General features: G+C 30.8%; 1 protein-coding gene across 1 annotated transcript in view; it reads right to left on the bottom strand.

Annotated features, from left to right (window-relative positions):
* The window catches only part of LOC137625037 (glutamate receptor ionotropic, delta-2-like), a 248456-nt gene that overhangs the window by 17973 nt on the left and 217983 nt on the right, over positions 1 to 12500 (bottom strand). The window contains exons 4-9 of the mRNA XM_068355968.1: positions 11222 to 11493; positions 9177 to 9341; positions 5487 to 5749; positions 4847 to 4969; positions 3722 to 3887; positions 498 to 739 (exon numbers count right to left, since the gene is read on the bottom strand). Of these exons, the coding sequence (XP_068212069.1) occupies positions 498 to 739; positions 3722 to 3887; positions 4847 to 4969; positions 5487 to 5749; positions 9177 to 9341; positions 11222 to 11493 (1231 nt within the window). The remainder of the gene's footprint in view (positions 1 to 497; positions 740 to 3721; positions 3888 to 4846; positions 4970 to 5486; positions 5750 to 9176; positions 9342 to 11221; positions 11494 to 12500) is intronic.

Raw genomic sequence — 12500 nt, 5'->3', positions numbered from 1 at the left:
CAGCCAATCTAAATTTCCATTATATCTTTTATTAAGAAATACTATATCAAAGAACAGAAACCTACAGGATTTAACAAATCTTTAGTAAAATGAAAACGAAGAATTAAAATACCGGAAACAATTAACTTCCAGCGAATAATATCTTTCTATCCCAGCAAATCTAAATAGAAAACTGGATAGGCACTCTGAGAAAGCAGACCTCCGCCAAGGCAGCTTATTTCTCCAACCAGCTTGCCGTAAGAATCAATTTAGACCGTAAGCGTATTTAAAGTGTGTGTGTCAACCATGTGCGAAGTTGGGTTAAAGTTAGGGTTAATTTGCTAGACCTTTTTCTTGACCTTGCCCTTGACCTTTGACCTAGGACTCTCAAAATTGAATCCCTTCCACGTCTCAACATAAAAATCCTTGAAGGTTTCACTAATACACGAGTAAAATTGTGATCAGGAAGTTGTGTTCACGAACAAAGAAAAAGACAAACAGATAAGTATATTCTTTACCTCCGAAGGGCGCCACAATAGCCAAGGACCTCGGAAGTGGCTCCGGCTTATGGGAAAGGATCAAAAAGGGATCGTCGATGAAGACCCCTCCTATATCCATGCCCAACAATCTCACGGGTAGAGGAGTCAGCAGGAAAGAGAAGTCGGCCTTCTCGTACTGCAAAGTGCCCACGATGCCGGAGAAGTTCCCGGATTCGTCTGGCAGACCCCACTGGCCGTCCCATGGCTCACGGACATCAAAACTGGAAAATATATTGGAGTTAGAAGATGTACTCATGGGTTTTCTATTAATCTATTTATCTATTTAATTGCATATATACATATATGCATCGCACACACATACACACACACACACACACACACATATATATATATATATATATATATATATATATATATATATATATATATGTATATATATATATATATATATATATATATATAAACACATCTACACACACACACATATATATATACATATATATATATATATATATATATATATATATATATATATATATATATATATATATATATATATATACATATATAGTATTATTATTATTATCATTATTATCGTTATTATTTGATAAGCTACAACCCTAGTTTGAAAAGCAGGATGCTATAAGCCCAGGGGCTCCAACAGGGAAAATAGTCAAGTGAGGAAAGGAAACAAGAAAAAATATAAAATTTTAAAAACAATAACATTAAAATGAATATTTCCTAAATAAACTATAAAAACTGTAACAAAACAAGAGGAACATAAATTAGATAGAATAGTGTGCCCAGTTGTACCCTCAAGCAAGAGAACTCTAACCCAAGACAGTGGAAGGTCAGGGTACAGAGGCTACGGCACTACCCAAGACTAGAGAACAATGGTTTCATTTTGGAGTGTCATTCAACAAAAACAAATACAGCCGTTTCTAGTCCACTGCTGGACAAAGACCTCAGACGTGTGAATTCATGCCTGGGAGATATATATATATATATATATATATATATATATATATATATATATATATATATATATATATATGTGTGTGTGTGTGTGTGTGTGTGTGTGTGGGTGTGTGACATCGAATTAGCAATATAAAAAAGCTACGTAATTTTTCTCAACTCATCTCTTAATAGCAGTCAAGTACAGATTATATACAAATATCTAGATGGAAACATTTTCTTATCTTTTAATGACAACATTAATAAAGATAAACTAAACGTAATCGTAAAAACCCTAAAATTAATAACTGAATAAAATCGCTTTAAAAACCTTCTTTCGTTTCGGGTTGTTTAAGGTTTAAAGGTCACTCATGAATGGCAGAGGCAAGGGACAGTGATAATGCCTTAAGAGACTGATTATACATATATATATATATATATATATATATATATATATATATATATATATATATATATATATATATACTGTACATGTATATATATATATATATATATATATATATATATATATATATATATATATATATTAAGTATATATAAATATATATATATAAGTATATATAAATATATATATATTAAGTATATATAAATATATATATATAAGTATATATAAATATATATATATATATATATATATATATATATATATATATCTATATATATATAATATATATATGTATGTATGCATATATATATGTATTTGTATATATATATATATGTATGTATGTATATGTATATGTATATGTATATATATATATATATATATATATATATATATATATATATATATATATATATATATATATCATCATCAGCATCCAAGTCCTTTCTCCACCTAAGGAAAAACCAGGAAGGATCAGGCAATGGCTGCTGATGATCCGGCAGACTTAGAGACGCCTCCAAACCCCTTATCCATAGCTCACAGGGATGGTTAGGTTAAAGACTCTACAAGAAACTATTGAGCCTGAGCGGGTCTCTAACTTCGGTCCAGCAGATCGCCACAATCCTATTATCCTTTATATTATCATTTATATCCATTATAATATCCTTTATATTGGATTGCAGTTTCAATACGTAATTATCATAGAACTGATGAAGCCCCTGAGTGATTGGATGAAACAGCTGTCGATATATATAACAACGCTGATAGTTTTCATTTTTTTTTTCAGAGGTCTAGCTTTGCAAACAAAGAAATTAGAAGTGATATTACCTCCGCCAACGAAGTTGGAAGGAGGTTATGTTTTACCCCATGTTTGTGTGTGTGTGTGTGTGTTTGTGAACAGCTTCTTGGCCACAATTGGTTTGTGTGTGTGTATGTGTGTGTTTGTAAACAGCTTTTTGGCGTGTGTGTGTGTGTGTGTGTGTGTGTTTGTGAACAGCTTTTTGGCGTGTGTGTGTTTGTGTTTGTGTTTGTGAACAGCTTCTTGGCCACAATTGGTTTGTGTGTGTGTGTTTGTGAACAGCTTCTTGGCCACAATTTTAATCGTAGAGTAATGAAACTTGCAGGGATTAACTTTTATGTAAAAAGCTGGAAATGATTACATTTTGAAAAGTCAAGGTCCAAGGTTACGGTCAAGCAAAATGCCAAATTCACGTAATCAGTCATAAGTTTGGACATCGTATTCCCACAGACTTCAAACTATAGTCAATTTCTTTTAGCGATGCAGATTTGCACCGACTCGCAGCGGTGCCCTTTTAGCTCAGAAAAGTTTCCTGATCGATGATTGGTTGGACGAGATAATTCTAACCAATCAGCGATCAGGAAACTTTTCTGAGCTAAAAGGGCACCGCTTTGCACCGACTCGCAGCGGTGCCCTTTTAGCTCGGAAAAGTTTCCTGATCGCTGATTGGTTGGACGAGATAATTCTAACCAATCAGCGATCAGGAAACTTTTCCGAGCTAAAAGGGCACCGCTGCGAGTCGGTGCAAATCTGCCTCGATAAAAGAAATGGACTATAGGTTCATATTTGAATGTATGAAAATCCACTCCAATCTGCCTCGATAAAAGAAATCGTATTTGAATGTATGAAAATCCCCTCCAATTAATACATGTTATGGTCAAAGGTCAAGGTCAAGCAAAAGGTCGAGAATTAAGCTGCGAAGGTGGAGGTCTGTGCTCTATTGAGTGCCCCTCTGGTTTTCAAAGAAATAGACATAATTATTATTACTACTTGCTAAGCTACAACCCTAGTTGTTAGAGCAGGATGCTATAAGCCAAGGGACTCCAACCGGGAAAATAGCCCAGTGAGGAAACACCTAATACTCACGTGAAGTTATAGATCTGGGCAGCCGTTTCGGTGATACGAAATTCGTACGAGTCTCTGTACTGGACGCGTTTGTCAGCGCTGCCTTCGATGACGTCATAGTTGATGTACGGTATTCTCAGTAGGCAGACGACATTGATCACGTGACCGTTGAGGTTCTTCACTTCGTCTGAAAGTTTCCATTATCATAACATAGCTAATTTTGATAATCATATTAATAATTTTGATAATTATAATTCTTATAATTTTTATCAACAAAAATTCTAGTAATTTTGATAATTATCATAGTTTTATTAAATTTTCATCATAAAAATAATTTTAGGAATTTAGAAAAATATTATATCACATTTAAATAAAAGGTTACAATGATAATAATTATTAATATTATAATTATCAAAATTACAAGAGTCATTATTATAAAAGTTATCAAAATTATAATAATTATCAAAATTATAATTATCAAAATCAATAAAATCCAAATTATGAAACTATCAAAACCATAATTATCAAAATTACTAAAATTAAAAGGATAAAAATTCTAATAATTATCAAAAATTGTGAAAATTACTGTAAGAATCAATACCATATATGTGAACGTCTGAAAATGAAATGTTAAGATAATAATAATTATTATTATAATTATCAAAATTACTAAAATCATTATTATAAAAGTTATCAAAATTATAATAATGATCAAAATTACAATTATCAAAATTACAATTATCAAAATCAGTAAAATCCAAATTATGAAACTATCAAAATCATAATTATCAAAATTACTAAAATTAGAAGGATCAAAATTCTAATAATTATAAAAAAAAAAAATGTGAAAATTACTGTAAGAATCAATACCATATAAGTGAACGTCTGAAAATAAAATGTTAAAATGATAATAATTAATATTATAATTATCAAAATTACTAAAATCATTATTATAAAAGTTATCAAAATTATAATAATTATCAAAATTATAATGATCAAAATCAATAAAATCCAAATTATGAAACTATCAAAATCATAATTATCAAAATTACTAAAATTAAAAGGATCAAAATTCTAATAATTATCAAAAATTGTGAAAATTACTGTGTAAGTGAACGTCTGAGTATAAAATTAATACATAACTACCTAAAGGCAATATCCTGTGGTCCAGCTTCTGGTAGAGGGGCCATCGATAAACAAATTGAAATCCTTCATATCCTTTCTTACAATAGAGACAGCGAACGAATATCTTCAGATCCTCGTTTAATCCTGCAGGAGATACTTTAATAACTGTATAACTGTATAACTGTATAATTGTAGAATACTGTATTCAGACTTTAAAACTACATATTATTTCTTATAAATATTATGACATTATTATATTTATGATTAATGATTATTATTATTATTATTATTATTATTATTATTATTATTATTATTATTATTATTATTATTATTATTATTATTATTAAGCTACAACTGGGCAACTTTTCCGTTGGAACCCTTGGACTTAAAGCATCCTGCTTTTCCAACCAGGATTGTAGCTTAGCTGCTAATAATAATAATAATAATAATAATAATAATAATAATAATAATAATAATTATAATAATAACAATAATAATAATAATAATAATAATAATAACGACAACAAAAACAACAACAATAACAATAATAATAATAATAATAATAACAATAATAATAATAATAATAATAATAATAATAACGACGACAACAACAAAAACAACAACAATAATAATAATAATAATAATAATAACAACCACCCACCTAATTCCTCAAGTCTCTCCTGTGACGTCATACGAGACTCGATAAATAAACTCTCTCGCAACAGCTGCCCCTTGGCAGGATCCTCCAGGCTCCTCCCCTGCAGGAAAGCAGCAGCGACCCTGTGGCTGTAGGAGAGGTAAAACGTTTGGATGGAGTTCCTCAGGGCGACTTCCTTCAGGAGGAACTCCTCCACGTCCTCTTCGGAGCCCACAGCGATGACGGGGATTTTTGGGAAGTAGAAAAGTCGGGATTTCTCTATGAAACTGCCAAGGAGAAGTATAATAATGATAATAATAATAATAACAATGATGATGATGATAATAATAATAACAATGATGATGATAATAATAATAATAATAATAATAATAATAATAATAATAATTATTATTATTATGGTAATAATAACAATAATAAAAATAATAATAATAATAATGATGATGATGATGATGATGATGACAGTAATAATAATGATAATAATAATAACAATGATGATGATAATAATAATAATAATAATAATAATAATAATAATAATAATAATAATAAAAATAATAACAATAATAATAATTATTATGATGGTAATAATAATAATAATAATAATAATAATCATAATAATAATAATAATTTTATGGGGTCGTGTATGACCTAAGATCTGTGGTGAAAATTTCGTCAAAATCCATCGAGTAGTTTTTACAAATAAAGAAATAATTAAACAGACTCTGATAATAACCACAAAAAAAAAAAAATAATAATATAATAATAATAATATTCGTGTTTTTGACAGGTGGCGTACACTATCAATAATAATAATAATAGTAATAATAATAATAATAATAATAATAATAATAATAATAATAATAATAATAATAATAATAACAAAGTAAATAATAACAATATACTTTCCTACAACAAAGAGCAATACGCTAATAAAAAATTAAAATGAAAAGTATACAGTAAAATTATATTTCATCTACCGAATGTAACACAATCCGATGTAACCTTAATGCAAAGGTACACGGAAATGAGATATTTCTGTTTTATTGCAAACTGGAAAGAGTTTTTATAATATATTAACCATGAAGATATTAATGGTTAATATCCAATTGATGTTTATCATGTAGTCACATTAATAAGCAAATAAATAAGTTATTATCCTTATGCATTCATATAAATAAACAAATAATAAGAATAAATAAGACAAAGTTAAGAGCAGATTTACACCTTTGCTAGAAATGTGGAGAAAATGTTCTTGATATATTCCATCCAAGCACTTAATATTCTCAAAGGATTCGGCACTATTTTTGTAATGCCAAGATTCGCTGACGATACATAAAATATCAATGTTCTCTACAGATTACGTACAAGGCTCTTTTAACCTTGTAATTCTTTTCTGAGAGAGAGAGAGAGAGAGAGAGAGAGAGAGAGAGAGAGAGAGAGAGAGAGAGAGAGAGAGAGAGAGATTATGATAAACGCATACGTACACAAATTTGAGGGAGGTGAATGAGGCTGTACATTCAAGAGTAAATTTTAAGCAATGACAAAACAGATTTTGTTCAATGTTATCTTTTCTTTTTTCTTAATTTCCTTCTTTTCGTGGTTAAAACAAATCCATTGGGTTGTCAATACTATCATTTTCTAGAGAGAGAGAGAGAGAGAGAGAGAGAGAGAGAGAGAGAGAGAGAGAGAGAGAGAGAGAGAGAGAGAGAGAGAGAGATTTTGATAAACGCATACGTAAACAAATTTCAGAAAGGTGAATGAAGCTGTACATTCAAGATTAAATTCTAAGCAATGACAAAACAGATTTTGTTCAATGTTATCTTTTCTTGTTTCTTAATTTCCTTCTTTCCTTGGTTAAAACAAATCCATTGGGTTGTCAATACTATCATTATCATTATTTCTAGCTAAGCTAGAACCCTAGTTGGAAAAGCAGGATGCTATAGGCCAAGGGTTCCAACAAGGAAAATAGCAAAGTTATTACATACAAGAAGGAAACAGAACAGTGTGCCTGAGTTTACCCCCCAAGCAAGAGAACTCTAACCCAAGATAGTGAAAGACTATGGCACAGAAGCTATGGCTTTACTCAAGATAGAGAATGGTTTGATTTTGGAGTGTCAAGAAGAGCTACTTGTCAAAGCCAAAGAGTCTCCTCTATCCTTAAGAGATGGACAATTATAGTGCAGTAGTTGACCTCTAGAGTGAAGAACAGGTGTCGTCAGGTGTAAGAAGATAGAGAAGAATGTGTAAAGAATATGCACTGTATGTGTAGGCAAGGAAAAACGAGCCGTAACTAGAAAAGGATCCAATGAAGCACCATCTGGCTAGCAAAGGAACCAATAACTCTCTAGTGATAGTATCTCAACAGGTGGCTGGTGCCCGGCCAACCTACTACCCATTGCAATTAAAAAAAAACTATTAATGGATACTCAAGATTTTCCATAAATTATTCATTTTACTGTGTGACATGTATCATCCTCCAAAAAAAAAAAAAAAATACATAACAATACATATAACAGAAGGGCAATGAACAGAAATATTATTTTTGTGTAACCCACACACGAGTGATCTCTAATCTGGCAAATCCGATGTGATTGAAATTCGTTTTTTTTTATATAATCTATTTCAACAAAGGATTCGCAAACATGTTTTTGTGTTTTGCTCAATAGTGCATTGCAGTTATGTTATGACTTTCCTTTGCCGGTTTTCACGTTTCGTTTGAATATATCTACAAAGGAAAAATATAAATGAGTTAATACAGACCTCCCTTTCTGAGTGGGCATACCTTAACGTTGGGGGAAATGGTCTGTGCATCGCCATAATCAGCAAAGCTGTACTAGTCAGGGACACCCATACTAGGTTGGTTTGATGTGAGCGATCAGTCAAAAGTCTCCCACCATCACCAATCCGCACTGAACAGCGTGGTAATGAAAACTATCCAAACCAAACACTTAACTAAGGACATGTCTGAGGCCTTTGTAGTTGTTAATATATATATATATATATATATATATATATATATATATATATATATATATATATATATATATGTGTGTGTGTGTGTGTGTGTGTGTATGTGTGTTTGTGTGTTTTACATTACGTTTATAATGAAAGAGTCGAAGGACATGTCAGAGGCCACTGTCTTGCAGTGGACTAGCTAATATAGATAATGATATACTGTATTATCTATCTATCTATCTGTCTATCTATCTATCTATATATATATATATATATATATATATATATATATAGAGAGAGAGAGAGAGAGAGAGAGAGAGAGAGAGATAGAGAGAGAGAGAGAGAGAGAGAGAGAGAGAGAGAAATATTTGTACTTTCCTATATCTCTGTAGATCATCAATGTTTTCAAGATGAAAGAAACCCCTAAATAAAAATTTAATAAATCTGAAAAAGCATCTTTTAAACGAAAAAAAAATATTTTGAACGAAAAATGAAAAATGTTTCGAACGACAAAAAAAAAAAAATCTTTTGAATGACGAAAAACATTTTTTGAACGACCCCCAAAAAATTTTTTGAATAAAAAAACATATTTTGACCAAGAAAAAAAAATTTTTGAACGAAAAAAAATAATTTTTTTGAACGACGAAAAATTAATCTTTTGAACGACGAAAAATTAATCTTTTGAACGACGAAATATTAATCTTTTGAACGACAAATGCTCATTAAAGCGACCTTGCTCACCTCAACACCAGATTGCCCCTGGTCGAGAGATCCAAAATCATGGCCCAGCAGGCTGTTTCGGCAACAATTTCGTGCAGAAGATTGCTCGTTTCGGCATCCAGAAACGCGTTCAGTTCGGCGCTCAAGTTGATCTCTACCGTTGCTTTCTCTTCTTCTTGCCAAAATCTGAGGGGAGATGGGAGATATTATTTCTATTTATTTAAGAGTGATTTCTCCTCTTTATTTGAGTGATTTTTTTTTTTGCCAAAATCTGAGGGGAGATGTGAGATATTTCTATTTATTTATCTTTAGTGATTTCTCATTTTAGTGATTTTTTTCTAGCCAAAATCTGAGGAGAGATGGGAGATATTATTTCTATTTATTTATCTTAGAGTGATTTCTCCTCTTTATTTTCGCGATTTATTTTCTTGCCAAATCTGAGGGGAGATGGCAGATATTTCTATTTATTTATCTTACAGTGATTTCTCCTCTTTATTTTCGCGATTTATTTTCTTGCCAAATCTGAGGGGAGATGGCAGATATTTCTATTTATTTATCTTACAGTGATTTCTCCTATTTATTTTCGCGATTTATTTTCTTGCCAAATCTGAGGGGAGATAGGAGATATTATTTCTATTTATTTATCTTCAGAGTGATTTCTCATCTTTATTTTCCTGATTTATTTTCTTGCTAAAATCTGAGGGGTGATCGGAGATATTAGTTTTCATTTATTTTAGTTACAGTGATTTCCTTCTTTTTTTTTTTTTTTGCCAAAATCTGATTTATGAAATTAGATTTTATTTTGTTAATTCATCTTGGTTACACCAAATTCCTTCTTTACTTTAGTTTTTTTTCCTGTCAATATCAGAGGATATATGATAAGATTAATTTTTATTTTGTTAATATCTTGGTTAAAGTAATTTTATTCTTTATCTTAACATTATTTTCTTGCCAATATTTAAGAGATGGAGGAAATGACTTTTTATTCTATTAATTCATCTTAATTAGAGTGATTTCCTTCTTTATTTTATTCCGTACTTTAGCATTCTATAAATGCCAATATCTTGAACACAGTTCAAGTTAAAACAACAATAAAAAATGAAAACGGTAATTGTTTACAACATCACGCTCTCCATTTACTCCAATATAATGCAATCCTGCAGTTCCCATCTGCTTGCACAGTAATTAGGTGGTTATTTAAAATCTGGGAAAGCAATAATTAGCAAGATATGTTGAAGAGGGGGGAAGGGGTTATAAAAAGAAAATAACTCGGTTTCCTCACTAATCGACTTGGAACTGACATGTCAACATGGTCAACCAAACAGAATTCGTGATGCCAGCAAACATAAACAAAAGTTCGTGATGCCAGCATACATTTGATATACTGTATATTCAAAATATACTTAATAAAAAATTGAGCGATTACTCAAAAGTGTCACTATTTGTAAATTGCATATTTTATGGACACTTTTGAGTAATTAATCCATCTTTAAGTAAGTATATTTTGAATATATAGTATATCAAATGTATGCTGGCATCACGAACTTTTGTTTATGTTTGCTGGCATCACGAATTCTGTTTGGTTGACTATGTTGACATGTCAGTTCCAAATCGTTTGGTGAGGAAACCGAGTTATTTTCTTTTTATAACTCCTTCCCCCCTCTTCAACATATCTTTCTAATTATTGCTTTCCCAGAATTTAAATAACCACCTAATTACTGTGCAAGAAGGTGAGAACTGCAGGATTGCATTATTTTGGAGTAAATGGAGAGCGTGGTGTTGTAAACAATTACCATAAAAACATTAGCATTATTCTCATTCAGACGAAACAAGAAAGTAAGACAGATTTAAAAAAGCTGGCTCATGAAAAGAAAAAAAAAACTTAATTAATTATGAAAATAAAAATCATAACTTAAATAAACTTAATTAATTATGAAAATAAAAATCATAACTGAAAATAACTTAATTAATTATGAAAATAAAAATCATAACTGAAAATAACTTAATTAATCATGAAAATAAAAATCATAACTGAAAATCCTACGGACCAAACAACCTTTCCTCACCTGATTAGGGGCTGCAGGAGCGAGGACGCCGCCGTGGAGGAGACAAGGAACAAATGACATCCTTCGGCCCTCTGCTTCACCAGGTCCCTCAGGGCCTCGCCCACCCGCCACCGCAAACTCCACTCGGCTCCCAGGGGCGTCTGGATCCCTGCCGTCGAACTAGAGGGTGAGGACTGGAGTCCTGTGCATCCTACAGGACTGCTGCCGAGTCCTACGATTAACAAGGCAACGACGCTGATATTGAAGGTCGATGGGAAGGGTCGGCAGTTACTCTGGGGGGGGGGGGGGATGAAACAGAATTAATGCATCATCATCATCATCATCATTATAATTATCATCATCATTATCATTATTATTATCATTATTATTATTATTATCATTATTAATAGTAGTAGTAGTAGTAGTAGTAGTAGTAGTAGTAGTATCATTGTTATTATTATTATTATTATTATTTTTAGTAGTAGTATTAGTAGTAGTAGTGGTAGTTGTTGTTGTTGTAGTAATGGTAATAGTAATAGCAGTAGTAGTAGTTTATTATTATTATTATTATTATTATTATTATTATTATTATTATTATTATTTCTATTATTATTACCATTATCATTATCATTATTACTAGTTAAAAAACAACCCTAGTTGGAAGAGCAGGATGCTATAAGCCAATGGGCTACAACATGGAAAAATAGCCCAGCGAGGAAAGGAAATAAGAAAAAAAAAACTATATAAAAAGTAATGAACAATCAAAATATGTAATTTTATTTCTGGGTGTAAATATACACTAAATTAACCCACAACAAAAATACAACTTCGTCCAAAATAATAAAAAAACATAGTCCTACAAAATCAGCCATTATTAACTGTTTCTAATATAGGCTAATCATCTTAGAAAAAAAAATTGTTTTCTGATTATTTTCGAGGAAATTGTTTATCAAGGATTAATCCAGAGTATATTTACACCTAGAAATGGAGGGGTACATATTTCCCTAATAGTGTAATTAACTGTTCTTAATGCTAACAGTTTTAATAACACCATGATAGCGAATTATCTATCTCTCCATTTCTGGATACAAATATACAATAATTAACCATAAAGAAATTAGTAACTTACTCCACAATAAGCGAATTATGTACCCCTCCATTTATGGATACAAATAACAATAATTAACCATAATCAAATTAGTAACTTCCTCCACAATAAGCGAATTAAGTATCCCTCCATTTATGGATACACATATAAAATAATTAACCATAAACAAATTAGTAACTTCCTCCACAATAA

The sequence above is a fragment of the Palaemon carinicauda genome, chromosome 31 (genome assembly GCF_036898095.1).
Source record: "Palaemon carinicauda isolate YSFRI2023 chromosome 31, ASM3689809v2, whole genome shotgun sequence".
In the NCBI taxonomy this organism is placed as follows: Eukaryota; Metazoa; Arthropoda; class Malacostraca; order Decapoda; family Palaemonidae; genus Palaemon; species Palaemon carinicauda.
Note: the sequence above shows the minus strand (reverse complement) of the source record. Positions and strands in the feature narration are given on the sequence as shown.